At 59.8% G+C, this 25,263-nt stretch overlaps 16 protein-coding genes across 16 annotated transcripts; 7 read left to right on the top strand and 9 right to left on the bottom strand.

Annotated features, from left to right (window-relative positions):
* Nucleotides 1–49: 49 nt before the first annotated feature.
* On the top strand, nt 50–1,537 carry FA10DRAFT_266397 (calcium-dependent phosphotriesterase). Its single transcript, XM_025521476.1, has 3 exons — nt 50–1,014; nt 1,087–1,157; nt 1,226–1,537. Exons 1-3 carry the CDS (start codon nt 71–73, stop codon nt 1,486–1,488), a joined length of 1,278 nt encoding a protein of 425 aa, XP_025377048.1. The 5' UTR covers nt 50–70; the 3' UTR covers nt 1,489–1,537.
* FA10DRAFT_251032 (hypothetical protein) lies at nt 1,488–3,155 on the bottom strand. The gene is made up of 2 exons (XM_025519587.1): nt 2,831–3,155; nt 1,488–2,766 (listed from the first exon to the last, which is right to left on the bottom strand). The coding sequence occupies exons 1-2, from the start codon at nt 3,074–3,076 to the stop codon at nt 1,534–1,536; spliced, it is 1,479 nt and encodes a 492-aa protein (XP_025377047.1). The 5' UTR covers nt 3,077–3,155; the 3' UTR covers nt 1,488–1,533.
* Nucleotides 3,156–3,223: 68 nt separating this feature from the next.
* FA10DRAFT_266395 (nicotinate-nucleotide diphosphorylase) lies at nt 3,224–4,498 on the top strand. Its single transcript, XM_025521475.1, has 4 exons — nt 3,224–3,679; nt 3,733–3,809; nt 3,869–4,258; nt 4,322–4,498. The coding sequence occupies exons 1-4, from the start codon at nt 3,321–3,323 to the stop codon at nt 4,435–4,437; spliced, it is 942 nt and encodes a 313-aa protein (XP_025377046.1). The 5' UTR covers nt 3,224–3,320; the 3' UTR covers nt 4,438–4,498.
* On the bottom strand, nt 4,473–4,983 carry FA10DRAFT_301151 (Sm-like ribonucleo protein; the record flags this gene model as incomplete). The annotated part of the gene is made up of 4 exons (XM_025524943.1): nt 4,473–4,508; nt 4,566–4,641; nt 4,709–4,736; nt 4,809–4,983. 4 exons carry the CDS (start codon nt 4,981–4,983, stop codon nt 4,473–4,475), a joined length of 315 nt encoding a protein of 104 aa, XP_025377045.1.
* A 156-nt stretch (nt 4,984–5,139) lies between these two features.
* FA10DRAFT_266393 (hypothetical protein) lies at nt 5,140–6,971 on the top strand. Its single transcript, XM_025521474.1, has 4 exons — nt 5,140–5,218; nt 5,285–5,564; nt 5,629–6,266; nt 6,324–6,971. The coding sequence occupies exons 1-4, from the start codon at nt 5,183–5,185 to the stop codon at nt 6,909–6,911; spliced, it is 1,542 nt and encodes a 513-aa protein (XP_025377044.1). The 5' UTR covers nt 5,140–5,182; the 3' UTR covers nt 6,912–6,971.
* FA10DRAFT_266392 (Isochorismatase hydrolase) lies at nt 6,657–7,976 on the bottom strand. The gene is made up of 4 exons (XM_025521473.1): nt 7,775–7,976; nt 7,346–7,705; nt 7,117–7,279; nt 6,657–7,051 (listed from the first exon to the last, which is right to left on the bottom strand). Exons 2-4 carry the CDS (start codon nt 7,695–7,697, stop codon nt 6,973–6,975), a joined length of 594 nt encoding a protein of 197 aa, XP_025377043.1. The 5' UTR covers nt 7,698–7,705; nt 7,775–7,976; the 3' UTR covers nt 6,657–6,972.
* FA10DRAFT_279152 (hypothetical protein) lies at nt 7,977–12,576 on the top strand. The gene is made up of 6 exons (XM_025523520.1): nt 7,977–11,481; nt 11,746–11,759; nt 11,812–11,964; nt 12,023–12,222; nt 12,288–12,386; nt 12,454–12,576. The coding sequence occupies exons 1-6, from the start codon at nt 8,124–8,126 to the stop codon at nt 12,476–12,478; spliced, it is 3,849 nt and encodes a 1,282-aa protein (XP_025377042.1). The 5' UTR covers nt 7,977–8,123; the 3' UTR covers nt 12,479–12,576.
* On the bottom strand, nt 12,129–13,287 carry FA10DRAFT_266389 (hypothetical protein). The gene is made up of 2 exons (XM_025521472.1): nt 12,852–13,287; nt 12,129–12,796 (listed from the first exon to the last, which is right to left on the bottom strand). The coding sequence occupies exons 1-2, from the start codon at nt 13,075–13,077 to the stop codon at nt 12,594–12,596; spliced, it is 429 nt and encodes a 142-aa protein (XP_025377041.1). The 5' UTR covers nt 13,078–13,287; the 3' UTR covers nt 12,129–12,593.
* A 145-nt stretch (nt 13,288–13,432) lies between these two features.
* Nucleotides 13,433–14,544, bottom strand: FA10DRAFT_259819 (hypothetical protein; the record flags this gene model as incomplete). Its single annotated transcript, XM_025519990.1, has 2 exons — nt 13,433–13,477; nt 13,528–14,544. The coding sequence occupies 2 exons, from the start codon at nt 14,542–14,544 to the stop codon at nt 13,433–13,435; spliced, it is 1,062 nt and encodes a 353-aa protein (XP_025377040.1).
* A 957-nt stretch (nt 14,545–15,501) lies between these two features.
* Nucleotides 15,502–16,784, top strand: FA10DRAFT_266387 (NADH:ubiquinone oxidoreductase complex I intermediate-associated protein 30). Its single transcript, XM_025521471.1, has one exon. The coding sequence runs from the start codon at nt 15,539–15,541 to the stop codon at nt 16,550–16,552; it is 1,014 nt and encodes a 337-aa protein (XP_025377039.1). The 5' UTR covers nt 15,502–15,538; the 3' UTR covers nt 16,553–16,784.
* Nucleotides 16,682–17,050, bottom strand: FA10DRAFT_229649 (hypothetical protein; the record flags this gene model as incomplete). Its single annotated transcript, XM_025518799.1, has 1 exon — nt 16,682–17,050. One exon carries the CDS (start codon nt 17,048–17,050, stop codon nt 16,682–16,684), a length of 369 nt encoding a protein of 122 aa, XP_025377038.1.
* A 222-nt stretch (nt 17,051–17,272) lies between these two features.
* On the top strand, nt 17,273–18,327 carry FA10DRAFT_251015 (putative ERD2-ER lumen protein-retaining receptor). Its single transcript, XM_025519586.1, has 5 exons — nt 17,273–17,381; nt 17,438–17,591; nt 17,644–17,913; nt 17,992–18,074; nt 18,132–18,327. Exons 1-5 carry the CDS (start codon nt 17,291–17,293, stop codon nt 18,179–18,181), a joined length of 648 nt encoding a protein of 215 aa, XP_025377037.1. The 5' UTR covers nt 17,273–17,290; the 3' UTR covers nt 18,182–18,327.
* Nucleotides 18,249–19,362, bottom strand: FA10DRAFT_266384 (hypothetical protein). The gene is made up of 2 exons (XM_025521470.1): nt 18,859–19,362; nt 18,249–18,803 (listed from the first exon to the last, which is right to left on the bottom strand). The coding sequence occupies exons 1-2, from the start codon at nt 19,108–19,110 to the stop codon at nt 18,324–18,326; spliced, it is 732 nt and encodes a 243-aa protein (XP_025377036.1). The 5' UTR covers nt 19,111–19,362; the 3' UTR covers nt 18,249–18,323.
* A 575-nt stretch (nt 19,363–19,937) lies between these two features.
* On the top strand, nt 19,938–22,637 carry FA10DRAFT_266383 (zincin). The gene has a single exon (XM_025521469.1). It carries the CDS (start codon nt 19,968–19,970, stop codon nt 22,560–22,562), a length of 2,595 nt encoding a protein of 864 aa, XP_025377035.1. The 5' UTR covers nt 19,938–19,967; the 3' UTR covers nt 22,563–22,637.
* A 13-nt stretch (nt 22,638–22,650) lies between these two features.
* On the bottom strand, nt 22,651–23,194 carry FA10DRAFT_279145 (hypothetical protein; the record flags this gene model as incomplete). The annotated part of the gene is made up of 2 exons (XM_025523519.1): nt 22,973–23,194; nt 22,651–22,911 (listed from the first exon to the last, which is right to left on the bottom strand). Exons 1-2 carry the CDS (start codon nt 23,054–23,056, stop codon nt 22,651–22,653), a joined length of 345 nt encoding a protein of 114 aa, XP_025377034.1. The 5' UTR covers nt 23,057–23,194.
* Nucleotides 23,195–23,396: 202 nt separating this feature from the next.
* On the bottom strand, nt 23,397–25,030 carry FA10DRAFT_293516 (hypothetical protein; the record flags this gene model as incomplete). The annotated part of the gene is made up of 1 exon (XM_025524427.1): nt 23,397–25,030. Exon 1 carries the CDS (start codon nt 24,972–24,974, stop codon nt 23,397–23,399), a length of 1,578 nt encoding a protein of 525 aa, XP_025377033.1. The 5' UTR covers nt 24,975–25,030.
* Between the last annotated feature and the right edge of the window lie 233 nt (nt 25,031–25,263).

The following is a 25,263-nucleotide window of genomic DNA, read 5'->3' as shown; positions in this document are numbered from 1 at the left end:
GGTGGGGAATTCTTCTTATTGGTTTCGCGTAAAGAATGAAATGCTTTTCAAGACGACGACGACGACAACGATGCCAAATGTGGCTGGCCTGTCCATGCTCTGTCTCGCGGCAGCGAGCGCAGCTGTTGCCGCGACGACCTTAACAGACTTGCGCGCCGTGAGACTAGCCGATCTGAGCGTGCTTCCCCTTCCCTTTACTTCGCGCAACTACTCTTCGCCCTGGCCCGCTCTGTCCGCTGCCTCCTCTGCAGAACAACCCACGTCGTTCAATGCGACATTCGAGCCTTTCAATGATGCAGGACGCGTTATTCTAGGTGGATCGCCGAAGCTGACAGTGCTTGTGCACGAGCAAGACTATGCGTTTGCCCACGAAGCGCCCGTCTACTTTAGTCGGACCGACGACGTCTTCTTCTGCTCCGACGCTGGCGGAAAGCAGGGCCGGTCCAATGCCACGGTCAACAATGTCGTCTGGCGCGGCAAGCTGGCAGATCTTGTCGAGCAGGCGTCAAATGGTACACCGACGCTGCCACATTCGGCCCTGCGGAAGGTCAATCTCACAGACGCAGCAGGTAGCGAGATCCAAATGACAAACGGAGGAACGCCGTACGGTGACGGTCACCTGCTGTTGGCCAACTCGGGCCGTGGCGAGGAACTCCCCGGGGGGCTGTCCCTCACCTCGCTTGCCCACGGCGGAGCCAGCCGGATCTTGCTCAACAACGCCTTTGGCAAGCAGTTCAATGCGCCAAACGATGTCGTCGTCCACGCCTCGTCGGGGTCCATCTGGTTCACCGATGCTGACTATGCCCAAACGCAGAACTTCCGCCCCGACGTCGAGCTGCCAAAGGCCACCTGGCGCTTCCATCCGCAGACTGGGGATTTGGACATGGTCGATGCCAGCATCGTGACGCCCAACGGCCTCGTCTTTAGCCCCAATCAACGGACGCTGTACATTACTGAGACGGGCTCGACACAGGGCGGTGACCTGCCCAACCGACCAAAGATTCCCGCTGTCATGTGAGTCTCCCCTCTAGTATGTTCAGCAAGCAGCTGAAGCCTTAGACTCAACTTTAACCGTCTTCCTCACAGCTACGCCTTTGACGTCGTGAAGGACCGCCTGGAAAACAAAAGGCTCTTTGCAGCCGTCCCAACAGGCATCGGTGAGTCTCCTGCTCGGAAACACACTTCAGCCCCATCCACCTCCTCATGCTAGCTTTCCCTCTGCCAGCCGACGGCATCAAGGTCGACATCCGCGGCAATGTCTATGCATGCACAGCCGACGGCCTCTACGCCTGGTCATCTGCAGGCCGACTCCTCGCTCGCGTCTACATCCCAGATGGCGGTTGCGTCAATCTGGCCTTTGTCGAGCCAAAGGGCCATCTTCTCGTCACGGCTCAGACTCGTCTGCTACTCATCGAGCTCAGCGGCAAAGAGGCAGTGGGTCCCAAGCTCGACGGCTATCCCTCAGCAAGCAAGCGCATCTCTCTGTAGACACTCTATCCTTCTTCCTTAATTTGATTGTTCTGCCATGCTATCTTACACCCACTCCCGCGCCTTGCGGAGGACATTCATCGTCTCCCGCTCGCGTCTGCCCTCTTCATCGTCGTCCTCCTCAGGCGGCATGTCCATGTTTGTTGCACTGTAGCTGTGCCCGTACTCCCAGCTCGCCAGCAGGGGCAGGCTCATCAAAATGCTCTCCATGCGCGCGCCGGGCGTCTGGAGGCCAAACTTGGTGCCGCGGTCGTAGACAAGGTTGAACTCGACGTAGCGACCCCTCCGAATGCGCTGCCATGCCTGCTCGCGCTCACCATACGGCATGGCCTTGCGCGACTGCAGGATGGGCAGGTAGGCAGGGATAAATGCGTCGCCCAGGGAGCGCACCGTGGTAAAGAGCGTCTCGCGCGTCTGGGGCAGCTCTGACTCAATCGTCTTCCCACCCTTTGTCCCATCTTTGAGCGGCACCTTTTCGCCCGTTGCACCTCCCCGAATCGCATCTGTCAGTGTCGATTTGGCCCCTTGCTCCTCGCCATGACCGATGGTCAGGTCATCAAAGAAGATGCCACCAACGCCCCGAGACTCGCCCCGGTGCGGGATCCAAAAGTAGCTGTCGCACCACTTCTTCCACGTGGGATAGAAGTGTCCATCGTTGCGGTCGCACGTCTCCTTGAGAACGCCGTGGAAGTGCCGTGCATCGGAGGGGAACAGGTAGACTGGCGTCAGGTCTGTTCCGCCACCGAACCACCAGGCGACAGGCTTGAGCGGGTCTTTTTCGTCGTAGCGTGGGTTGGGCGAACCATCAGGAAGCGTGGGCGGGTGGGTGAGCTCAAAGTAGCGGTAGTTGAAATGGACTGTGGGCGCGTAGGGGTTGCGAGGGTGCACGACGAGGCTGAGCCCCGTCGCGTAGAAGGGCATCCCACCGCCGGCCTTACCACTCGTGTCGAGTTCGTCGCCAATCTTTTCCATGAGACCGGCGTGGTCTGCGCTCATCTGCTGGATGGCACGCGGGGGCAGCTTGCCGTGCACGATTGAGATGTTGACACCGGCCTTTTCGAACGTCTGGCCGTCCTGGAGCACGCACGAGATGCCCTCACCGCCCTCTTTACGCTGCCACTGGTCGATGCGGAAGCCCGCGTCACCCGTTTCCTCCTTGGACAATGCAGTGACGATGCGGTTCTGGAGCAGCTTGACGTATGTCTCCATGCGCGTCCGCATCGGTGCGCTGACATCGTGGATCACCGCCTCGTCGAGGTGCGCAATCTGGGGAGCGGCCTAATAGGCTGGCACTGTGAGCCTCCCATCCTTTGTGCCTGAAAGATTAAGCCAGAAGACCCACCTTGACGCTTGAAGAACTGCGCTGCACTGGCTCGCAAGCCACTGAACTCTGGTGGCCCGGCTCCCTGAGTCGCCAGGCAAGAAGCCCGCTCGTGGTCAGTGCTGCGCCGGCAAAGACGAGCGTCGCCCTTGTCGCACGTGCTCGTGACGTCGATGGACCCCCAGTCGTCGCCTGTGAGTACGCCCGCCGGGCCAGAGCTGACACTCCATGCGGTCCAAAGACCGACGGGGTGCGCCGGAGAACCATTGTCTTTGTCCAGTCAGCCTCTTCTCGGAGATATTCCAAGGGAGAGGTGCGTCGCGACAGACCGGCGACGACGCTTTAGTCTCAATTTTCTGATTTTGGCTCATTCTTCTCGCTGTGGGAGTGTCCTCCCTTCTCTCTCCGCGGCCCAAGGCCGAGTCCCGAATTTGGCGACTGGATTTCCTCATCACTCGCAGCAAGCAGCAAGCTGCTTCCCAACTCTCCTCCGACGACACCCTGAGCAAGCATGACATTGCCAAACTACGCTGCGCTGCTGCCGCCCAGCTGGAAGACACAGGTGTCTGCCTGGCTCGCCGAGGACTGCCCCGCCTTTGACTGGGGCGGCTTCGTCGTGGGCGATGCGCCTCGCACGGCGCATCTGCTCGCAAAGGCACCGGGCATCCTCGCCGGCGTCCCCTTTTTCAATGCCGTCTTTGATCAGCTCGGCTGCACCGTCGAGTGGAAGTTTAAGGAAGGCGATGCGATCCAGCTGCACGGAGGCAAGAGGGTTGTCGTGGCTGTCGTCAAGGGTCCCGTCCGAAACCTGCTCCTGGGTGAGCGGGTGGCCCTCAACACCCTTGCCAGATGTAGTGGTGTCGCCACGGCGTGAGTGGGCCGCCTTCTCATTCTTTCTTGCTCCTCTGACCAATTCTTCGCAGCTCAAGGGCCTTCCTCGACAAGGCTCGCAACGCTGGCTTCAAGGGCATCGTCGCCGGTACTCGGAAGACTACGCCCGGTGAGTCTGCTTCCTGTCTCCGAAACGCGCCGCAGAGACTGACGCAAGGCATGCGACAGGATTCCGGCTCGTCGAAAAGTACGGCATGGTCGTGGGCGGCGTCGACATGCACCGCTACGACCTCTCGTCGATGGTCATGCTCAAGGACAACCACATCTGGGCCACCGGCAGCATCACCAATGCCGTCCAAAAGGCCCGCTCCGTCGCCGGCTTCTCCCAGCGCATCGATGTCGAGGTGCAGTCGTACGACGAGGCCGTCGAGGCCATCAAGGCTGGAGCCGACGTCATTATGCTCGACAATCTCACGGGCGATGCGCTGGTGCAGTGCGCACAGCGCCTCAAGACGGAGCTTCATGCGAGCCGCGGCGTCGCCGGTGGCCGGAGCTTCCTCCTCGAGAGCAGCGGGGGCATCGACATTGACAATGTCGCCGGTGGCCACGTCGACGATGGTGGGTCTGATTCTCCTTGCTTTTCTAGTAAATCAAACCCTTACACTCCTTTCTTTCATGCAGCCATCGACATCATCAGCACGAGCGCCATCCACCAGTCGACAAAGCACATTGACTTTTCCCTCAAGGTCGATCCTTCGTCCGCTTCCTCGTCCTCGGACCAGTCCACTGCAGTCTGATCATTCTAGGTGTACAATTGTCATTTTGTTTTTTTCTACTCGTCCTCTGGCCCTTGCCCTCCCGGAATGAGCTTTTGTAAAACGTCAGCGCAAGACCATGTCGGCGCAGATGAGAGCAGGCCACTCACTAGACAGATGCTGTTGCCATTAAGGAGTGTCTGAGAGAGAGCCGTCTTCTTGCGCTTGCCCTCTGGCGTTGTCTCGCTGTTGTCAGAGCGGGATGTCAGCGCGCGCACTTCTTTTTCTCAGTGCAGGACGACGCTCCACTCACTATTCTGTCACGTCCTCCAGCACCATGTCTTGCCACGCACTGTCAGCCATCCACGAAATACCTTTCTCGGTACACTGCCGCCAGTCCAGCGACGACTCACTGACAAAGTCGTCAAAGCCAAGCAGTGTCCCCGTGAACTCGCGGTTGGTCTTCATGACGACCCAGATGCTCGAACCAATGCACCGGTCGATGAGCTCCAGCGGGAGGATCTTGGATGCGGCTGCGTGTCCCGCTGAGGAAGGCACGCCCTCCTTTCCTTGCGCTTGTGCCGCCATTTTTTCGTGTGCCTCTCTTCTTTTGCCCCACTACTTTCGTGAGAGTGATGAGGAGGAAAGTCAACTTGGGGGGATTGGAGATGGAGGGCCGTCCATCACGTCGGCCGAAAGTTTCGTCTCTCTGGGAAAGTCGCGTCTCGTTTCGCAGTGTTTCTGTTGGTCTTCGTCGGTGTCAGTCCTCAGCAAGTTCAAGACAAGCATGTCGAGCAGCAAGTTTGCCGACCTGGAAGACGTGGTGAGTGGTACCCGAGCGCTGCGCAATGGGAACATACTTGCTGAGCAGAGGCTTCTCGACCGGCAGGACTTTGGCGCGCCAGACGTGTACGAGACGTCGCCGGCCTCTCCGAGGCGGCGTGGTGGGCGGAGAGGCGACTACAGCGAGTCGAGCGACGAGGATGACGAAGACGAAGATGACGACAGCGGAGGCGATGGGGCAGGCAGAGGAAAGCGGGGAGCGCGGGACCGAGGCAAAAAGAGCCCCCAGGGAGAGGCCAATCCGGACATTGAGCGGGTGCCCATCGATGCCGACAAGGCCATGGAGAGGTTCCGGGATGCCACAGGCCTCGATGGGCGGGGTGTAGGTTGGTATTCCACTACATTCTTTGACTTGGACTCCACAAGCAAGCTAATGTCCCTGTCTGTCAGACTTCTCGCCGGCCATTCACCGCAGGCGGAAAAAGGAGCAATACTATCCTCCTCCCTCGACGGCCATCGAGGCAACGAGGTACGAGCTAGGGTTTGGCAATGGCTACCGTGCCACGTTGGGCGACGAGGTCGGCGAAGAAGGCTTCCATGAGGTGGCCAAAAAACCAAAGGAATCTCCGCTGGACCGGCTCCGGCGGCTGCGCATGGAGATGGACGAGGTCGAGACGGAGCTACAGTCGGCTCCCTCGTCGTCAGGGTCAAAGAAGGGGGGAAGCGAAGGGGATGATGGGCAAGAAGCAGCCGCAGTTGCACCTGCGACGCTGCTCGGGCAGCTTAAGTCTCTGAGGGGCCAGCTGGGCCAGCTTGACGAGCGGGCCTCGCAGGCTGCCGACGTGGGTCTTGATGCCGCGGCGTCGCAAAAGTGGGAGAGAGAGGCCCGAAAGCTGCTCGAGTCGCTGAGCAGCATCAGCATCGACAGTCGCAAAGGTACAAGCAGCAACACACAGGCTGCTGACGAGGGTGGTCAGCTGGCCAAGGCAGGTCAGATGGATGGCGAGGGCGTCAAGATGGCCAGCTTGGACCGTCGATTGGCTGGGCTCGAGGATCTGGTGGGGATACGCGATGCAGCACAGGACGAGGTGGGTCCATGCACGTCTGTGTGTCTCTCTCTCTTGTATGCTGATCAAATCCTACAGGCAAAGTCTCTCGCTCGACCGCTTATGCCGTCGCTGGCCCGCATCGAGCACCTGCTCACGCTCCTCACCCATCCCCGCCACCTCGACGGCATCAGTCGCCGTGTCAAGGTCCTCGTCTCGGAGCTCGAGAGGGTGCACGAGGCCCGCCGAAAGCTAGATGCCTCCTCGAGCCGGCTCGCCGTGGGTGCTGGGCCATCCAACGGCCTCGATGGTGCCACTTCGCCCCTCCTGGGTGCCGGCGGCTCCCCACCGACGGCCGGCGGTCTCTCGCCGGAGACACTGACGAAGCTCGAGGCGGGCCTCGCGCTGCTCTCGCGCCTCGAGACGCTGATGCCTCTGGCTCCCACGCTCCTCTCGCGCCTCCACTCTCTCTCGTCGCTCCATGCCTCGGCCGCCGGCTTCTCCGATGACGTCTCTGAGCTCTTTGTGGCGGCAAAGACGAGCGAGACGACGCACGACGAGCTCAAGGTCGTCCTGTCCAACGTCGAGGGCAGCCTGCGCGAGAACCAGCAGAGGGTCAAGGCCAACCTGGAGTCGGTCGAGGCCAGGATCGAGGGCTTGGCAAAGCGCATCGAGAAGCTTTCTTGAGAGGGGGGATGTACTAGAGATGCTTCCGCATATACCACTATCTACAGTTACAAAGGCCCAGTCAGTGCAGCAGGTCTCTGAGCGCGCTGCCTTGAGTGATCTCGTCGGTGGTGAGGACTTGACCCCTCTTTGCAAAGTAGCTGTGCCGATGCGGTCTCGCGTCGTCAGTCAAGCTGGGTAGAGGAAGAAGGGAAGGCAAATGCACCTCAACATGGCCTGGTGCAGACTCGGGTCCGGGTCCATGCACGCGTCGCTGACGACGACGGTGTGCAGCCCCACGTCGAGTGCGCCCTGGAGTGTGGAGAGGACGACGCCCGTGGTGGCGATGCCGCAAATGACGACCTGGACAATGCCTCTCTCTCTCAGGTCTTTTTTGGACATTGTCAGCAAAATTATCTCCCAACATGCCTAGAAGTAGAAGTGCAACTGCTCACACGGGACGAGGTCCGTGTCGTGGAACGGGTTGGGCCCAGGGCATGGCCAGACCTTTTCTTTCGATCCCGACGCAGACGGCGGCTGCAGGGGTTGCAGTAGGGCCTTGCTTTCGGCGGTGACGGACGCGCGCATCGAGCGCAGCATCGGTCGGACCGACGAGATGTCGCTGCGCTCGTCGGTCACGTAGCGCGCGGCGTCGTTGGCCGCGCCTGCGCCCTCGTTCACAGTGACGTGGACGAGAAGCGCCGCGTCGTCGTCGTCATCGTCAGAGCGTTGCAGCTCGTGCACAGAGGCAGCGAGTCGAGATGCATTGGCGACGGCCCGTTGCATGTCGGGCAGCCTGTCCGACATTCTCGTCGCTTGAGTAGCCATGCGGGTCAGCTGTGGGGGGGTGCAGGTGATGAGTTCGATTGAAGGCACACACCCACGAGATCTTCAATGATCTTTTGAAAATGGCCAAAGAGGAAAGCCGTCCGCTTCATCTCGAACGTCTTTATCGTCTGCTGTGCTTCCAGCAGTCGCTTCGTCCTGCGTCATGGATCATGGATCGGGCGCATCTCTCATGCAGTGTTGGTCTGTGTCGAGCCACGCGCACGCGCCCGCGCGCTTCTCGAGGTGGAGAGAGCTTCAGAAAGAATTTCCGCGTCTCGTCTCCCCCAATCTGAGCACAAGAGTCCAGGATCGGATCCGAACGTTGCCCAATGGACCCGTAACAGCGCCCCTGTTCCTTCACATGCGCATGTCTGGCTAGATCGTCGACGACAAGGACAGGACAAGATGGCGACGTGGACCGAGTGCGGCCACATCCTCGCCCACCACGGCCCGCTGGGCGTGCCCGTGACATGCACCCAGTTCGACCAGCACTCGGAGCTGCTCTGGACTGGCTCGGCCTTTGGCCTCGTTGCGTCGCATCTCGGGCCCAATCTGCAGCGCTACACGCGATGGAAGGCCCATCCAGGCACGAGCACGGGCACGCGGGGCATCCTCGTCGACGACAAGGCCGTCTACAGCGTCGGCGAGGGCGGCGTCAAGGCGGCGACGAGAAACGGCCTGACGCGGTGGCAGTCCTTTGCCGCCGCCAAGGACCTGCCGCCCCGCGATGGCAGCGGCGGCAGCGGTGGCGAGCAGAAGCAACAGCAACGGCTGGCCTCGATGTGTTTCTCGCCCTCGTCGGCATCGGACATTGTCGTCGGCGGCGACGCGGCCCTCGCATGCATCCACTCGGGCACCGGCTCGCTGATGCGGAGCAGCCCGACCGACTCGCCCGTCGTCTCGGTCAAGAAGTCGGCCAAGCTCATCTGCGCAGCCACGTCGGCGGGTCACATCCAGCTGCGCGACCCGAGGAGCCTGCAGCTCGAGCACCGGCTCCATGCCCACCCAGGCGGCGTCATTGACATGCAGGCCGACGCCCACTACGTCTACTCGATTGGATGGACTGTGCGTCTGGGCCACCCGGTCGCCGAGCCGCTGGTCAAGGTGCACGACGTGCGGACGATGCGTGTCCTCGTCCAGCTCCCCTTTGCCGCGCCCGGTGGGCCAGCACTGATGACGGTGCATCCCAAGCGGTCCACCACCGTCGTCGTCGCGGCCGCCCAGGGCCAGTTCCAGATCGTCGACATCAACAGCCCGGGCCAGTCTACGTTTGTGCACATTGCCAACGACTCGTCGACGCCCCTCACGTCGATGGCCATGTCGCAGTCGGCCGACTACCTTGCCTTTGGCCTCGCCGATGGCTCGCTGCGGCTGTGGAGCAGCAGCCCTTCGGCGTCGCGTTTCAACCCCTTTTCCACCCCGGCGCCCGAGGGGCCTGACCTCATCGACCCCCCCGCCGTGGTCAACTGGACGACGGAGACGCCGCTGTCGATCATCGGCGTGCCCTACTACGACTCACCGCTGCTCTCGGCCATTCCTTACGAGCGCTACACGTCGTCCAGCTCGCCGCTGTTCAACATGCCGACAAAGATCGACGGGACCATCCTGGGCAACATGCGCACCCACGACAACATCGGCTATGCGTCCCTGCCCCGACAGCTTCGTGGACGAAGAAACGTGGTCCTGCCCACGAACAACTCCTCCATGACGGGCTCCTCGCGGCGGAGACGCGTCGGCGTGCCCCTGTTTCGAAGCGAGAAGCGTGGCCAAGAGGGCGGCAACGCAGCAGCAGCAGCAGCGGACCAGAAGCAGAAACAGACACCGACTGCGCACGACGAGGGTGCAGAGGCAGCGATGCCGAGCTACTACCGCGTAAAGACAATCGAGTACAGCAAGTTTGGCGTCGAGGACTTTGACTTTGGCTTCTTCAACCAGACGCACTACTCGGGCCTCGAGACGCACATCCACAACTCGTACGCAAACGCATACCTCCAGGCGCTCAACTACCTCGTTCCCTTTCGCCACCTCGCCGAGACGCATGCGATCGAGGGCCGCGACTGCCAGCGCGACGAGTGCCTGCTGTGCCAGGCCGGCTTTTTGTTCAAGATGCTGCAGGATGCCCACGGTGCAAATTGCCAGGCCACGAACTTCTTACGTGCCTTTGGCGCCTCGGACCGCGCTGCTGCGCTTGGTCTTATGGACAAGGACGACAGCCCAAGCTCGGATGCGGCGTACAGCAACCTGATCCAGACGCTCAATCGCTTCCTCCTCGATGCTGTGTCCGACGACGACGGCAAGGGCGCTGTGCGGCGCCTGTTTGAAAATGCGCTGGCGACGAGAACGACGTGCACCAACTGCGGCGCCTCCGTCGACCGCGAGGCCCACTCGCTCGTCGTCGACCTCACCTATCCCAGGCGGGTCCTGTCCAACGAGCTCGCCCCTCCGTCTGACTTTGCCTCTGTCCTGCGCGGCTCGCTGCTGCGTGAGACGCACGTCAAGGCGCCCTGCCGATCGTGCCAGACGCCCGCCTCAATGCTGCGAAGCCGGCGCATTCTGCCCGAGACGGATCAGCTGCCTGCGTCGCTGAGCATCAACTGCGCCGTCCACACGGCCGAACACCTCTCCTTTTGGCTCGGCGGCACGCCCCAGCAGCCGTCGTCTGCCTACCTGCCGCCGCAGCTCTCGCTTAGCGTGCAGGGCGAACAGGTCCGTGCCAAGGGCCAGTGGACCGAGGAGGACAAGGCACAGGAGGAGCAGGCGTCTTCAGTGCAGGCCATCTACACGCTTCGCGCCATCGTGGTGCAGGTCCAGGCTGACAAGGACGTGCCCCACCTGTGCGCCCTCATCAAGGTGCCTGGCGCCCAGTGGCACATCTTCAACGACTTTCTCGTCATGCCCATCTCTGAGGCCGAGGCGCTGAGCTTCCCGGGGCCGTGGAAGATTCCAGCCGTCCTGTTCTACGAGCGGACCGACAGAGAGGCGCCTGCCGCCAGTGACAGTCCCAAGGACCAGGACGCCGACATTCTCTGCCACGACATGTCCATCTCTGCCCATCGGGATCCGGAGCTGATCCGGCACAGTGTCCTCACCCCCGACGAGATTCCGTCCAAGGGTGACCTCGTGGCCATTGACTCGGAGTTTGTTGCCTTGAACCAGGAAGAGCTCGAGCTGAGGTCTGACGGCTCTCGCCGGCTCATTCGTCCCAGTCGATTGACGCTGGCCCGCGTGTCTGTTTTGCGCGGCCAGGGACCCAAGGAGGGCGAGGCATTCGTCGACGACTATATTCGCACGCGCGAAAAGATTGTCGACTATCTCACCCAGTTCTCGGGCATTGAAACGGGTGACTTGGACCCCGCAACATCAAAGCACACGCTGGTCCCACTCAAGGTCGCCTACAAGAAGCTCCGCGTCCTCGTCGACCGGGGCTGCGTCTTTGTCGGACACGGCCTCAGCAAGGACTTTCGCATCATCAATATCCATGTGCCCCCCTCGCAAGTCATTGACACCGTCGATCTGTACCACTCGTCGACACACCCACGCAAGCTCTCGCTGCGCTTTCTTGCCTGGTTTCTCCTCAAGCAGGACATCCAGGGGCCCTCCAACATGGCCGAGGGCCACGACTCGATCCAGGACGCCCTCGCTGCGCTCAAGCTCTATCGCCTCTACCAGCAATTTGAGCGAGAGAATCGCTTGGACGATGTCCTGGAGGACCTGTACGAGGCGGGCAGAATTCACGGGTGGAAGCCTCCCTCGGCGGCCCCTCGTGAATGATGATCCCTTCGTGAATGATTGTATTCGCCACCCTCAGCACCTGTGGCGACGGCCTGTATTCGTAGAGCACCCATCGTTGTCATGTTGTTAGATGCCAAATACCAAACAATTGCAAGTCGAAGTGTGGGTGGCCCGTGCGCACAGTCATTCGGCCGATTTTCACGTGAGCTCCTCGTCCATATGGTCGCTGCATTAGTTGGCGTCGTCGCATTGCGAGTTGCATCTGGTTCCTCAGCAGCACCAACCACTACCACAGCAACAGCAGCCAAGGTGAGTCCATGAGCCCTTTGTGGGGTCTATATGCTGACGCTATCGCTGCTAGATGCCTACCCTCTCCACTTCGGACAACGAGGTCTTTACCGTCGAGCGCGACGTCGCCGAGCGCTCGGTCCTCATCAAGCAGATGCTCGACGACCTCGGAGACTCGGATGTGCCCATCCCGCTCCCCAACGTCACCTCGAACGTCTTGAAGAAGGTGAGTTTTTCTTGCTGTATTGCGTGGAGATTGCGCTGACACACAGGCGCATGGACAGGTGCTCGACTACTGCTCGCACCACCGCGCCGACCCGCCGCCACCGGCCGACGAGGCCGAGGAGTCGCGCAAGCGCACGACGGAGATCTCGGACTGGGACAGCAAGTTCATCCAGGTCGACCAGGAGATGCTGTTTGAGATTATCCTCGCGGCCAACTACCTCGACATTAAGCCCCTGCTCGATGTGGGCTGCAAGACAGTGTGAGTGACACGTTCTTGGTGCACGAGATCCGGGCCTGACACTCTCCCCTCTCTCTCTCTGCCAGCGCAAATATGATCAAGGGAAAGACGCCAGAGGAGATCCGGAAGCTGTTCAACATTGCCAATGACTTTACCGAGGAGGAAGAGGCCCAGATCAGGAAGGAGTGAGTGTGGGCTTGTCACGAACTTGCTGCTGTTCTTCTTGCTGACATTTTCTGTTCCCCTGTGCAGGAACGAGTGGGCCGAGGACCGCTAGAGCCTTATGCTTCCTTTTCCCATTCCACAAGCAGTGTGGACGTGTAAAGTAGAACATGACCTTCCATCACCAAGGATCTCCACATCGCTGTCGTCTTGTGACTCGTGGTTTGATTTCAGTGGTCACCCCTCGTCGTGGAGCCTCGATCTCTCAGATCGTAAAGGCCACCGACGCCTGCATCAAAAGATCGCTGCGCGCCCGCCTTGAGATCGAGACTGACCATCTCGTCGTGCCGGCCCCGAGTCTGTTGTTCCAAGCGCTGCAGCTCGCTGCGGAGATTGACCCTCGTCGCAATGTAGCCTCCCGCCGAGCCCGTCGCTGAATGCGCTTGTCAGCGCCATTGCAGACTCGGTCCCTACATCCACCCACTCACCCATCCCCGCAAGGACGGCTGCGTTCGCCGAGACGCGGCCGGAACGCCCCAGGACGAGCATCGAGACGAGCCCGAGCGAGACACCCAGCGCGGTCCCGCGCAGCTGGGCGCGCTTGTTGGACAGGCCCACGTCCGCGGTGCGGAGGTGCGGGTGTTGCTCCTGCTGCTGCGCGTCGCTGGCCGAGGCGACGGCGGCATCGCCGAGCACTTCCGACGACGACGACATCTCCGTCTGTGTTGGTGTGGGTGGATCTGACTGCGACGCGTTTGTTAATTCTTTTTCCACGAACTTTTTCCACGGTAATACATGTCGCTCTATCGGATGAGCCGGGGCCAGGAAGACTCTGCATGGTGGGGAGCTATGATACACGTAGAGGAGCTGTGTAGCCGACGGGGGTCGCGAAAACGTCTTCGATCAGGGACTTCGGGAGCTAAACAAGCGTTGAATACTTCTTCCACACAAGCACAGGGGCAGTCCAGCAAGGGTAGGTTTGGAAAAAGAGCATCCGCAATGAGACGTCATCTCTTGAAGTTGCCTCCGGTCTTGCAATTGCAGAAAAATGTTCATCAATAAAGTATGTCTAGAATTTTTGAATAGCGTCGAGATCGTCGGCATTGATCCAGTCCTGAGCAAAGAGTCAGTAACTCCATCAGCGCTTGCTGAGAAGAAACTCACAGATCCTAGCGAAAAGAGGAGTTTGTTGATGTTGTCCCGCGCGTAGACGGGCCACTGCGGCGTGTCCCAGAGCCTCGTCTTGATGCCGAGCTTGTGAGCTGCGTCGATTGCCGCCGTCAGGTTCTGCCTCTGCGCGTCCGTCGCCTCGTTTGCGCCCGTGAAGCCAGGGACGAGGCTCTCAAAGTCGGTGCTGGCGATGCCGCAGAGCGTCTTGTTGTACTCGTAGTGCGTCCCGTCTGGGGCGTCGAGGCCCTTTGTGAGCGCATCGCCGAGCGGGCAGTCGAGAAAGATAGCACGCGACGTCGCGGCGGCAATCTCGGCTGCTGGGCTGTTGCCCGTGCCAATAATGAACAATGGGCCAGGGATGACCTTGCCGGCCTCGTAGCGCGTCAGGTAGCCGGCCTTTCGCAGCGGCTCGAGGTCCTCGACGACTTTCTTGTACGTCGAGTTGCCCTCGGTCTTGAGGTCGACGAGCAGCTGGATCGGCGCCGCGAGTCCAACGCCGCCCGAAAAGTAGCCGGCGTATTGGGTCGTGCTCTTGTTGAGGTTGGTGACCTGCTGTTTCTGCAGATTCGCAAAGAACGACGACTCCTTGTTTGAGGACGAGACGAGGTGGTTGGCCGCGTTCGCTTGGTCAATGGCCTTCTTCAGAGGGTCGAGCGTGATGGAGTGAAACGTCCTTTCGACAGACAGGCTAAAAGGGTCGTGCCCCACATACAGCTCCCCATCGTCGGGGTTGAGCCAGACATCGGATTCGACGCTCATGACACCGTGGGCGAGCGCTTCGTACACGGGGCTGTCACGCCAGTAGTCGTTGTGGCTGTGGACCTGCAGCGGGTACACGTCCCTCGACCAGTCGGCGGGATGGCGGAGGATCGAGGCGTCCTTTCCTCCATACGGCTCCAGCGCATCCAGGTCGGCCGTGGAGCCCGGGACGAGCTTGTTGGCCTCAATGGGGCTGGCCCACAGCGCGGAGACAAGCGCGGCGGCGGCGAGACCGATGTTTCCGCTCCTCATCTTCAAGGTCCAGTAAGGGAGCGAGAGGAGCGAAGCAATGATGACAAAGGCAAACAGTGGCCGTAGCAGTAACGGTCGCGATTGTCGAAGCGTGCGAGGTGAAGGGGAGAGCGAGGTGGTTCTCCGAGAGGAAAGACTAGGGGAACCAGGGGAAGACGCAAGCGCCGGAGAAGGAGACGGCTTTCTGCGCTGCTCCATTCAACGAATCATCGATCAAGGCACACGAAAGAATCTTCCTGCAGAGCTTGTTCTGCTCTCAATTGCATTGAGGTGGAGGCGTACCGCAACCAAGGGAACGTGTTTCGGTCCTTCGCTGCACGGCCCCGCTCCTCTTCTCAATTTGGGATTGTTGTCCCTCAGCGAGCAGGAAATGCCCGATGGAGGAACAGATTGGACTGACTCAGAGCGCCTGCCATACGTCTCCGCTCTCGTGCTCGCCAGGCTCACACCAGCCAATGCCGTACCACCTCCGACTTCTGCTGCTCTGGCAACACAAGCATCCTACCACTCCAGCGAACCATAGGGTGGTTGCGCAAAAGATCATAATCATTATCTTCACCTCAAATGCTATAGTGTTTGGACTGGATGCCGCAGTGGCCACCGGGGCAGCCTGCTAATTATAGCACTTTGTGCAGACAAAGAAAAGCTGTTGTGCTTCGCACGCGTGAGTTCGAATCTCACTCCAGTCGTTTTTTCTTTCGTTTTTTTCTTTTTTTGTTACACAGAGCAAAAATTCAAGAATGGTCAACAGAATGAATCTCTGCCGTTCTAACAGATACAACTGGTTCTGGAACTGGTTGGAAAAGTCTATTCTTCTGAGAGGGGAGTTTGTAATCTTCTGAAAGTTGGTTCACGTCCCTCAGCCTCAAATAAATTTTGAATGCCTGGTCGATGCACGGTCGTAAGCATCACCACCGCACGCACTTTGTCACAATCTGATCGCGTCGCTCCGCCCACCAAGGTCAAGCAAGGCCCAGGAAGAAGAGAAGACACAATGTCGCTCGCCAAGTCGATTGGGTCGGCGTTGTCGCGGACGCTCGACTCTGCGCGCCAGTCTCTTGCCTCGTCGATGCGCATGGAGGTCTCGCCACCGACCGCTTCGGCCACCGACTCGCGCCTGCTGCTGTACCCCCTTCGCAGCTCGCAGGACCTCTCACAGGTTGCGAGGGGCTGCGATGCCGACATTGGCGGTCTCAGCTCGTGCAGGCTCGACCTCGACGAGTCTGGGTCGACTTCTGCGGCGAGATTCTGGGGAACGCTCTCTTCGGAACTGCCGCGCGGGGCCAAGATTGAGAGGAGCGGCTATGCAGGGTTCCGAAACAGGAGTCGGCCGACGCTGTTTTCGAGCATGACCTGGGACACGACGATGCATCCTTTCCTCTCGCTCCGTGTGCGGAATAGGCTTGCTGCTACTGCACCGCCCTCGTCGTCATCCGCCGCAACAGCAGTGGGGGCAGGCAGCGGCGGCCTTCGCTCGGTCCTGGCCGCGAGCAACCAAGATCGGACGGATTCATACAGCCGGGCGGTGCATGCGCTGGGCCTCGATCGGAAGCCGTCGCCACCCGGACCCAAGTTCTTTGTCAATGTGCAGACCGACGGGCCCGTGACGAGCGACCTGTTTCAGCACCGGCTCTGGCTCGACGAGGCAAAGGGCGACGAGTGGCAAGACGTCGTCATTCCACTCGACGACTTTGTGCTGACAAACACGGGACAAGTGGCGCCGGTGCAAATCTCCATGATGAGGGAAAAGATCAGGACAGTGGGGATCAGTGTGGTGCTGGAGAACCCACCGCTGGGCAATCTGGCATCACGGCCAGCCCAGGGCGAGGGCCAGAAGAAGGACCAGGTGCCCGGTGCGCTCAAGCAGGCGCAAAAGGAGGGGGAGTGGGTCCTCGATGGCGACCTGGAAGCAAGTCTGGAGACGCTCAGGGGCAGCAAGCGTGGCGCCTCGTACAACTTTGATCTTGGCATCGAGCGCATTGAAGCCATCAGCGAGGAGGCATTGTAGTAGTCAGATGCAGAGGGGTGGTTTCTCAGATTATACAATAGTACACAATGTAGTATGCCCGGGACTTTCATCGATGAACGGTCTTGTCAAGGAGGTCCTTGAAAGGCGGTTCAGCCACTTGTGTCCTGCTCAAAACACGACGGCACTCACCTTGGCCTCGTTGACCTTGCTGGCAATGTACGGCGCTCCACCTCGGTCAGGGTGGTTTGCAATCATCATACGCCTGTGCGCCTCCTTGACCTTTGCCTTTGTCAGAGCAGTCTCTCGCAGGCCAAGAATCTGCGCCGCCTCCTTCTTGTCCATCTTGCCCTGGAACCCGCCCTTGATCCACTTGCCGCCGGAAGGACCCGTGGCGTTGGCGGAGCTGCTCCGAAGCAGCTGCGCGGCGATGCCCGCGCCGACGAGCCCGAAGCCGGCGACGAGGATCGGCGTGGCAATGGGGTTGGGTGTCGACGCTCGGAACGCCAGCTGGGCCGTCTGCGTCGGTCGGAAAGCCATGCCGCTGCTGCTGCCGCTGCTGTAGGCCCTGCGAGCCGACGAGGCGCCGCCACTGCGGAGCAGCGCGCTTCGCGAAACCAAGGTGAGCATCGTTTGTCGAACCAAAGAAGTTGTAAGCTCTGCGACGCGAAGATTGAAAAAAAGTTCTCCACGTGTGCGGCTCTTGCTGGCTGCACGGTCTGTGCCGTCGCCGACTACTGTCAATTCAAAACTTCCACGCCATCGCATTGGGAAGACAGCATGAATATCTTTCGCTTCTTTGGTGACCTCAGTCACCTCGCCTCCATCTTTATCCTCATCCACAAGATCCAGCTCTCAAGATCATGCCGGGGTGAGTCGCCTCCTCAGCGTCACTGGTAGTCGCAAGCTAATGACATCAAACACAAGGCATCTCATTCAAGACGCAGCTTCTCTACACCGTCGTCTTTGTCACACGGTATCTCGACATCTTTGTTGAGGACAGCTTCTACCGTATCATCATGAAGCTCTTCTTCATCGGCTCTTCCGTCTACATCCTCTACCTCATGCGCATCAAGTTCCGGTGAGTCCTTTTCTTTTACTACTGCGAACCGGCGGCTAATTAGATCAAGCAGGCCCACGCACGACCCAGCCATTGACACGATCCGGCTCGAGTACCTCATGGGGCCCGCAGCCGTGCTGGCCATCCTGTTCCACTACCGCAACCCAGATCTGGGCGTGATCAAAGAAACCCTCTGGGCCTTTTCCATCTACCTCGAGGCCGTGGCCATCCTGCCCCAGCTCTTTATGCTCCAGAGGACCGGCGAGGCAGAGACGATCACGACGCACTACCTCTTTGCCCTCGGCGCCTACCGGGCCCTCTACATCCCCAACTGGATCTACAGGTCAGTCCTCGACGTGTGCCTTTGCTCTGCGTCAAGTCCACGTGTATCTTTCCTGTCGCTAACATGGGCAACAAACAGATACTTTACCGAAAAGGCAATCGACCCAATCTCGATTCTCGCCGGTCTCGTCCAGACGGGTCTTTACCTCGACTTCTTCTACAGTGGGTGTCTTTCCTTCTCCTGCCAAACATCTAAGCTTATCGTACCTGCCTGCACAGTCTACTTTACCAAGGTCATGAAGGGCGAGAAGTTCGAGCTGCCGGCATGAGTGGCAGGAGTATAAAACAACGAAGCTCAAAGGACAGGTGCCGTGGGGCCCTCAAGAGACAGGGAGAAAAGGAGCAAAAATGAGAATTACAATGTGCTGTAGAGTAGTTCCCTGCGGTAATTATCCCTATATGGACTGCTACTCAGACCTTGGATCGTCTGCGCCGGTCGCATTCGAGCTGGAGAAGCCGGAGCAGGTTGGCCTCGCGCCGCTTCTTTGCCTCGATCGTCGAGGAGGGCGACGAGGGCGACGAGGCGGGCGAGGCTGGAATGCTCTGGTACATCTTGGATGGACTCGCGCTCCTTCTGGCCGTCGACGAAGACAGGAGTGGGATCCGCTTGCTGGGCGTCGTCGCTGCCTGAGGCGCTGACAGGGACGCAGAGCGGGCGCGTGGGCGCTGAGGCGTTGTTGCGGCGGCAGGGGGCGCCATACTTCCCCGTTCCTGCTCCGCCGACGGAGTCCCCGACGCCGACGAGTCCAGGCCCATGGACAGCGACAGCTTCTTGTACTGGCGGGGACTCGTGGAGAGGGGGCTCGCGCTGACGTGTCGCTTACGCGACCCCAGCGGGGAGAGCAAGGGCCCCGGCGACGAGAAGAGTAGGTCCAAGTTGCGCTTGATTTTCTGCGAGGAAGCCAGTCAGCCTCTGCTATACGGACAGGCGATAAGTTTCACTCACGTTGGGCGTGGCGAGGAAACGATTGGAGCCAGAGGCGCTGCTCCGCTTTCGCAGCTCCTCCTCTTCCTTCTTCCTGGCCGCCTCCTCAATGTCACGCTGGCGCTCCTCCTCTTGGAAGCTGAGCAGCTTCTGGGCGCGCGCCTCCTCGTATTCGGCCTCGCTCAGGAACTTTTCGACAAGAACAGGCACCTTGAGCTTGGCGTCTGGATGCCTCGAGTCCTTTGGCTGAAGAGAGCATTCAGAGGCAGGCATTCAGAGGCAGGCATTCAGAGGCAGGCAGTCAGAGTCAGGCATTCAGAGGCAGGCAGTTAGAGTCAGGCACTCAGAGGCAGGCAGTCAGAGGCAGGCGGAGCAGCTCTCACCATGTTGTACTTTGATCTCATCTCCACCACGACGGCAGCTCTGCGCCGCTCACCGTCGGCGTCCATCCTCCACCGGAGCCCGTTGAGGTCCTCCCACTCTTCGCCAATCTCGTGGTCGTCCGAGGTATCCGCTGGTCTCTTTTTGCCCTTGGTCCTTCGCTCCTTGGAGGCCGGCTCCACCTGGTGGCTCAGCTTCCTCCGCGCCTGCTTCATCGGCAGCTTGCCCTTGTTCCGCGTTCCCCTTGCGCGCCGAGCTCGGTAGTCTTCCTCGTCCTCCTCATCTTGCGCAGTCAGGGACGAATTGCTGAGGATGGTGCTGGCTTCCACGTCGTCGTTGTCGCGCTTGGTGCCGCGGCCAGGCCTCCGCAGGCTGGCCTCGATCTGCTCCCACTCCATCTCCTCGGACAGCAGCTCCTCCTCTGTCTCTGAGCCCGACCCGCGCGATGGCGAGGCCGACACCGCGCGCGACGCTGCCCCGGAAGTACTCGAAGCCGATGCCATGCCAGAGGGAGGATCTACCTGAGAAAAGTCGACGAGATGAGAAGATGCGACGACGAGATGAGAAGAAGCTGCGATGCGCGCTCAGCCTGCAATTTCCAAAATGCGCGCGCATCCGTCTTCTCTGTGTGCGGGCGCGCGCGTGCCCCGTGCGTGCCCTCGCTAAGAGTCCCTTTTTTAGCTCCACTCTTGCGCCCGTTCCTTCCTTCTCTCCCCCCAGCTGCAAAGAGGCAAAGAGAAAAGAACACCATGGCAGACTACGGACGACGCTCGGGCGACGACGCCGACGAGAGCCGTCCGCTGCTGCACGGCGACGACGAGGTCGACGACATCGATGACCGGCGCGGCTCGCTGTGGCACCGCATCGTCGCGCCCCTCAAGCATCCCGAGTCGCTGCGCCCGCTCGAAAAGGCCCTCCTGCTGCTTTCGCTGCTCCTGCTCCTCCTCTTTTCCGTCTTTGTCGGCCTCTATGCCGGGACAAAGTCTCGCCTGGACCACATTGGCGGCGGCGGAAGAGATGGCAATGATGGGAAGGTGCCTGGCAGCCCTGGCGGAGCGACTACATGCACCTCGCAGCGCTGCGTCCTCGCCGCCTCGGACATCCTCCACGCCATCGACGAGACGGTGGACCCCTGCGACGACTTTTATGCCTTCTCGACCGGTGGATGGCTGCGCGAGCACCCCATCCCGGGCGACTCGGGTCTCTTTGGCATGGCGCAAAAGATCACGAGCGACAATGCCCAGATCATCAAGGACATTGTCGAAGTTGGCGATGACGAGAAAAAACTCCACCTTTCTGGAAACAGCGAAGAGGACCGCATCGACGCGCGCAGCCAGGCCAAGCTCCGCGATTTCTTCCAGTCGTGTATGGACCTGGACGCACAGGACCGCGCGGGCGACGGACCCCTCCTCGACGTCATCGACGAGCTCCGCGAGCGCCTGGTCGGCAAGGGCGACGAGCCGCTGTTTGCCACGCTTGCAAGGCAGATTGACGACACGCCCGTGCCCCCCAACCAGCCCCCAAGCCGCTCGCCCCGGCCTCACCCGCCCACCAAGTCGCCAGGTCCCCTGCCCCCCGCGGCGGGTGGCCGCCAGAAGCGCATCACCGAGGCCCTCGCCTGGGCCCACGCCCGTGGCCTGCCTGCCTTTTTCGAGTGGGACGTCCAGGGCGAGCCAGTCAAGGACCCGGCCTTTGGGACCGCATACCTGGGACCCTCTGGCCTGGGCTTCCCCGACAAGGCCTACTACGATGACGAGGACGAAATCGAATTCTATCAAAACGTCGTCGAGCAGTCGATGCTGCTCCTCGACGAGGCTGAGCGCAGGCACAAGCATGCCGGCTCCAGCGACAAGGTCGGTCACTCCAAGGCACCCAAGTCCAGCAACGGCAAGGCGGCCAAGAAGCTGGCCAAGCTCGTCGTCGAGCTGGAAAAGTCCATTGCCAAGATCACGCCCGAGGCAGAGGACCTCGAGGACCCCCTGGCGACGTACAACCCCACCTCGCTCCGCCAGCTGTCCTACCTCTTTGAGTCGGTCGACTGGCCCACGTACCTGTCGGCACTCTCGGTTCGCGTGCCCAAGAGCGTCATTGTGCAGTCACCCTCGTTTGTCAAGTCGCTCGACTCGCTGCTCAGCCGGACAAAGACGCCCGTCATTGAGGCCTACCTCGCCTGGACCGCACTCCGCACCCTGGGTCTCTACCTGGGCCCCTCGGTGCCGCTTCGCAAGCCCATCGATGCACTCGACCGCCGGTCCAAGGGTGTCGATGAAGACGCAAAGGTGGACCGCGAGGGCTACTGCCTCGGCCGCATCAACGAGGCCCTCGGCTTCATGGCCGGCCGCTTCTTTGTCAAGGAGGCCTTTTCCCAAGACGCACGCCAGCAGGCCCAGAACATCATCGAGGGCATCATCACCGCCTTCAAGGAGCGCCTCCCCGAGCTCGACTGGCTCGACGACAAGACAAGGGCCAAGGCCCAGATTAAAGCCGACGCCGTCACGGTCAAAGTCGGCTGGCCCACCTCGTCGCCCAACACGACAGACGCCGCCGACGTCGATCGCTTCTACTCGGACCTCAAGGTGGACCGCAAAGACTACCTCGCCAATTCGCTCTCGAGCCTGAGCCGCGAGGCCCGTCGCAGCTGGGCCCGCGTTGGCCGCAAGATCGACAAGGGCGTCTGGGACATGTTCCCTGCCGAGGTCAATGCCTACTACAACCCGGGCAACAACGAAATCGTCTTTCCCGCCGGCATCCTCCAGCCCATGTACTTTTCCGAATTCTGGCCCGCCTACCTCCAGTACGGCGTCTTTGGCTCCGTGGCGGGCCACGAGCTGTCGCACGCCTTTGATCCAGAGGGCAGGCTCTTTGACGAGCAAGGCCGACTGCACGACTGGTGGACCAATGACACGGCAAAGGCCTTTGAGAAGCGCAAGGACTGCATCGTCGACCAGTACGCTGGCTACACGATCCCAGACACGCACGGCCGACCCCAGCACCTCCGGTCCAAGTTCACCATCGGCGAAGACGTCGCCGACGCCGGCGGTCTCGCCCAGTCGTTCCGCGCGTGGAGGGACCACGTCGCCTCGACCTCCTCGGAGCCGGCGTCGATCCTCCCAGGGCTCAACTACACCCAGGACCAGCTCTTCTTTATCGCCTATGGCATCGGATGGGCGAGAAACATTCGCACACAGGAGGCCATCCGCCGGCTCAGGACAGACCCGCACTCGCCGACAAAGTACCGCGTCATTGGTGCGCTGTCCAATGACTTGAACTTTAGGGAGGCCTTTGGATGCAAGGCCGGCGACCGCATGGTCAGGCCCGACGAGGAGCGCTGCTCCATTTGGTAGCTTCTGCACTGCTAGTAGTTGTAGGAATAACTTCTAATCTAAATTCTAGGGATACGAAGGATACGAAAAACATGGACAGAAACAATGATCAAGCAATAAAGTCCTTGTCGGCCGGGTCTGTCTGCGTGGAGTTGACTGGCTTGGACGAGTCGTTTGCCTGGGCCTGGAAGTGGGGCTTGTTGGCGGGCTCATCCACGTCGTGGGCCTGCGGGACGGTCCGGACGTCGGCGTTGCCCTTGGACTCGGCCTTGGTGGGCCCCAAGCTGAAGTTTTGGGGAAGCGTGCCGGCTACCTCTTGTGCAGGCCCTTCAGCGGGGCCCTTGGAGGGGTTTGCGAATGCCGTCTGGTTCTGTGAGCAAGAGAAGTGAGCTCCTTGAGTCTATCAGAGAGGGAAAGCTATGGATTCTCACGGTGTTCTCGCCCGTTGTGCCGCTAGCGCCTCCGCCTGCCTCGGCGAGGCCAGAGAGCTTGTAGCCTTGCGCTGGGTTCGACATGATGAAACGGTTGTCTGAGTGAGTGAGCGAGTGTGCGTACAAGAGATAGTTGGGAGCAGAGAAGAAGAAGCCTGGCTCGGGCTAAAGAAGGGATCTTCGTCACCTCACGCGAGAGAGCAAGATGGCAAAGGACCCTTTCATGCACGCCCAGATCGGAGGCTGACGTGACGGCTCATTTTTTTTTTTCTCTGTTGGTTCGTTTATCTCATCATACAGGATTGACGTGCTTTTCGACAAAGCTTTTGGATAGGCCATGGAACTGGAGGAACCGATCTAGAAGGTGGAGAAGAGTGATAAGAGAGAACAGAATAGAGGGGAAGGTCATAGAAAGGAAAAGGCACTAAGAGGAAGTCGAGGCTCGCTCTTTGCGTGCTTTCTTTTCCTTTACAGCCCTGGCATAGAGCTCCTCGATCGTTTCTTTGGCGTGGATCCTGAACACCTCATCGTCTTCACTGAGCGGACGCCAGCGCGCTCTCACGGTGTCACCAATGGCGACGGCGCCTAGCTTCTCGTATGGTTCGCTCTTCTCGTTCTCTAGCTCTTCCTCCTGACTACTCCCACCGTAGTGCAAGATGCCTTTTCCTTTGCGTTCCTTCTCCTCTAGCGCAATTCTAGCTTCATGTTCATCTACTTCCGCTTCATCCTCTATGCTCGTCACCTTTCCATCTAAGCGAAGCGGGCGAAACATCATGCCGAAGCACGCTCCTTCCGCCCCTTTCGCATTTGGTTCATCTACTTTCTTGACTCTATGGTGAAACAGGTCGAGGACTTTCATCGGAACCAATCGTATGAAGGAGGAAATGGGGTCGACATAGATCAGGCCGCAGCGCTTGCACCTCGAGATTGCCCCTATCTTGGCCTGCCACCCCTGGCTCTCTTCGCCAAGCCACATCATATCCCACGAATCTTCAGCAAAGGCATAGTGGTCGCCTTCGATGACGATGTTGGGTCGGAATAGCTCCATCTTGAAGCTCATCTCGTCCTTTTCATTCGTCGAGAAATCTTTCCAATTCTCTCGATCCTCATCAGTAAGCAGTTTCAAACCTTTCTTGTCTTTCTCTCGATTCTGGAGAAGATATACCATGGCCTCGTTGAAGCGATGCAATGACGATTCCGTCGTGATGTGCAGCTGGTATTCATCCTGAAATGCGAGATTCTTGTTTTCGAGGTATAGCTCTTTCTCGTCTGGCTTCATCTTGTTGACGTCATGAGCCGGCTTCCATGGCTCATACACTTTTCTTGTCAGTCCCGCCGAAGGGTCGTGCTGTATGAGCTGAACTTGGTGCCACTCCTTGTGCGCTTTATTTTTCTGTTCAGCCTTGTCGAGAAAGTCCTGAAACCACTTGTGCACGGCGCCTTTCCTGAAGTCGACTGCACGGCCATGTGAAGAGTCTCCCCACATCTCTACCTCGACCTTCTTCCAAGACTCGAACTCTTTGGCGCTCGGCTGAAGAGGGATCTCGAGCGTTTTCAAGTCTGGTACATTGGCCAACTTGCTAGCCTCGATTCGGAGCACGCCCTTCTCTTCATCGATGTGCGTGTTGATCCACGTCAAACGAGGATCTTCCCGTAGGCTTAATTTCTCTCCTTTCCCACCCTCCTCCCTCGATGCGAAGATGACCCAGTGTCGATCGTATTTGAAGCCTTTAGTGAGGATATCGAGGCTCGTGCCTGGTCCGTACTCGTGGCCGCGGCATGACTTGATGGGATAGACAAACAGACGAGAGACTTTGCCAACTGTTTCTTCTTTAAGTCGAGGGTCGCCATCCAGAACAGCGGCGAGCCCAGGCGTCAGGTGATCAAATGCTCCCTTCCATAGAGGTCGAGGTCGAGGTCGAGGTCGAGAGAATGCAGAGCCAGCGAAGATGAGGTCACCGAGGAGGCTTGAAGTGAGCAGGAGAAGCTGGAGGAGGAGCATCTTGACCGTAAGGAAAAGGAAAAGGAAGTGGGGTCTCAAAGAGTCCTCTCTTGTATTCAAATGCTTTCTCCGTCTGGCTCGGCGCCTCCTCCTGCAGTCTCTCGCGGAGTGAGACGTTGGGCGTACGTTACTGCATTGGCTGATGAAAGACTACATCTCGCAGACGGGGCGCGGATACGCCCTTCCCCGGCTGGAAGCGCCCTGATAAACATCAGGACCTCGACATCCTTCGCTGACCGATGAGTCAATGCCTAAGGAGTACTTGGAAGAGCCACACGAACACATCGCA

Source organism: Acaromyces ingoldii (assembly GCF_003144295.1).
Source record: "Acaromyces ingoldii strain MCA 4198 unplaced genomic scaffold FA10scaffold_3, whole genome shotgun sequence".
NCBI lineage: Eukaryota > Fungi > Basidiomycota > Exobasidiomycetes > Exobasidiales > Cryptobasidiaceae > Acaromyces > Acaromyces ingoldii.
The sequence above is the reverse complement of the archived record's forward strand: the minus strand, read 5'-3'. Positions and strand labels throughout refer to the sequence as shown.

Excerpts from the sequence above, each read along its gene's own strand:
- FA10DRAFT_266397 (XM_025521476.1), top strand. The coding sequence starts at position 71 with ATGCCAAATGTGGCTGGCCTGTCCATGCTCTGTCTCGCGGCAGCGAGC. Across the intron at positions 1,015-1,086 it reads CCAAAGATTCCCGCTGTCAT|CTACGCCTTTGACGTCGTGA; the intron begins GTGAGTCTCCCC and ends TCTTCCTCACAG. Across the intron at positions 1,158-1,225 it reads AGCCGTCCCAACAGGCATCG|CCGACGGCATCAAGGTCGAC; the intron begins GTGAGTCTCCTG and ends TCCCTCTGCCAG.
- FA10DRAFT_266395 (XM_025521475.1), top strand. The coding sequence starts at position 3,321 with ATGACATTGCCAAACTACGCTGCGCTGCTGCCGCCCAGCTGGAAGACA. Across the intron at positions 3,810-3,868 it reads TACTCGGAAGACTACGCCCG|GATTCCGGCTCGTCGAAAAG; the intron begins GTGAGTCTGCTT and ends GGCATGCGACAG. Across the intron at positions 4,259-4,321 it reads CGGTGGCCACGTCGACGATG|CCATCGACATCATCAGCACG; the intron begins GTGGGTCTGATT and ends TCTTTCATGCAG.
- FA10DRAFT_279152 (XM_025523520.1), top strand. The coding sequence starts at position 8,124 with ATGGCGACGTGGACCGAGTGCGGCCACATCCTCGCCCACCACGGCCCG. Across the intron at positions 11,965-12,022 it reads CCTCGAACGTCTTGAAGAAG|GTGCTCGACTACTGCTCGCA; the intron begins GTGAGTTTTTCT and ends GCGCATGGACAG. Across the intron at positions 12,223-12,287 it reads GATGTGGGCTGCAAGACAGT|CGCAAATATGATCAAGGGAA; the intron begins GTGAGTGACACG and ends TCTCTCTGCCAG.
- FA10DRAFT_266384 (XM_025521470.1), bottom strand. The coding sequence starts at position 19,110 with ATGCCTGCCTCTGAATGCTCTCTTCAGCCAAAGGACTCGAGGCATCCA. Across the intron at positions 18,804-18,858 it reads GTTTCCTCGCCACGCCCAAC|AAAATCAAGCGCAACTTGGA; the intron begins GTGAGTGAAACT and ends GCTTCCTCGCAG.
- FA10DRAFT_266392 (XM_025521473.1), bottom strand. The coding sequence starts at position 7,697 with ATGTCGGACAGGCTGCCCGACATGCAACGGGCCGTCGCCAATGCATCT. Across the intron at positions 7,280-7,345 it reads CGACACGGACCTCGTCCCGT|ACCTGAGAGAGAGAGGCATT; the intron begins GTGAGCAGTTGC and ends TGTCCAAAAAAG. Across the intron at positions 7,052-7,116 it reads CTGCACCAGGCCATGTTGAG|CTACTTTGCAAAGAGGGGTC; the intron begins GTGCATTTGCCT and ends GCATCGGCACAG.
- FA10DRAFT_251032 (XM_025519587.1), bottom strand. The coding sequence starts at position 3,076 with ATGGTTCTCCGGCGCACCCCGTCGGTCTTTGGACCGCATGGAGTGTCA. Across the intron at positions 2,767-2,830 it reads GCAGTTCTTCAAGCGTCAAG|GCCGCTCCCCAGATTGCGCA; the intron begins GTGGGTCTTCTG and ends CCAGCCTATTAG.
- FA10DRAFT_266393 (XM_025521474.1), top strand. The coding sequence starts at position 5,183 with ATGTCGAGCAGCAAGTTTGCCGACCTGGAAGACGTG. Across the intron at positions 5,219-5,284 it reads TTGCCGACCTGGAAGACGTG|GACTTTGGCGCGCCAGACGT; the intron begins GTGAGTGGTACC and ends CTCGACCGGCAG. Across the intron at positions 5,565-5,628 it reads CCTCGATGGGCGGGGTGTAG|ACTTCTCGCCGGCCATTCAC; the intron begins GTTGGTATTCCA and ends CCTGTCTGTCAG.
- FA10DRAFT_251015 (XM_025519586.1), top strand. The coding sequence starts at position 17,291 with ATGAATATCTTTCGCTTCTTTGGTGACCTCAGTCACCTCGCCTCCATC. Across the intron at positions 17,592-17,643 it reads CTCATGCGCATCAAGTTCCG|GCCCACGCACGACCCAGCCA; the intron begins GTGAGTCCTTTT and ends TAGATCAAGCAG. Across the intron at positions 18,075-18,131 it reads TTACCTCGACTTCTTCTACA|TCTACTTTACCAAGGTCATG; the intron begins GTGGGTGTCTTT and ends CTGCCTGCACAG.
- FA10DRAFT_266383 (XM_025521469.1), top strand. The coding sequence starts at position 19,968 with ATGGCAGACTACGGACGACGCTCGGGCGACGACGCCGACGAGAGCCGT.
- FA10DRAFT_266387 (XM_025521471.1), top strand. The coding sequence starts at position 15,539 with ATGTCGCTCGCCAAGTCGATTGGGTCGGCGTTGTCGCGGACGCTCGAC.
- FA10DRAFT_266389 (XM_025521472.1), bottom strand. The coding sequence starts at position 13,077 with ATGTCGTCGTCGTCGGAAGTGCTCGGCGATGCCGCCGTCGCCTCGGCC. Across the intron at positions 12,797-12,851 it reads AGCCGTCCTTGCGGGGATGG|CGACGGGCTCGGCGGGAGGC; the intron begins GTGAGTGGGTGG and ends AAGCGCATTCAG.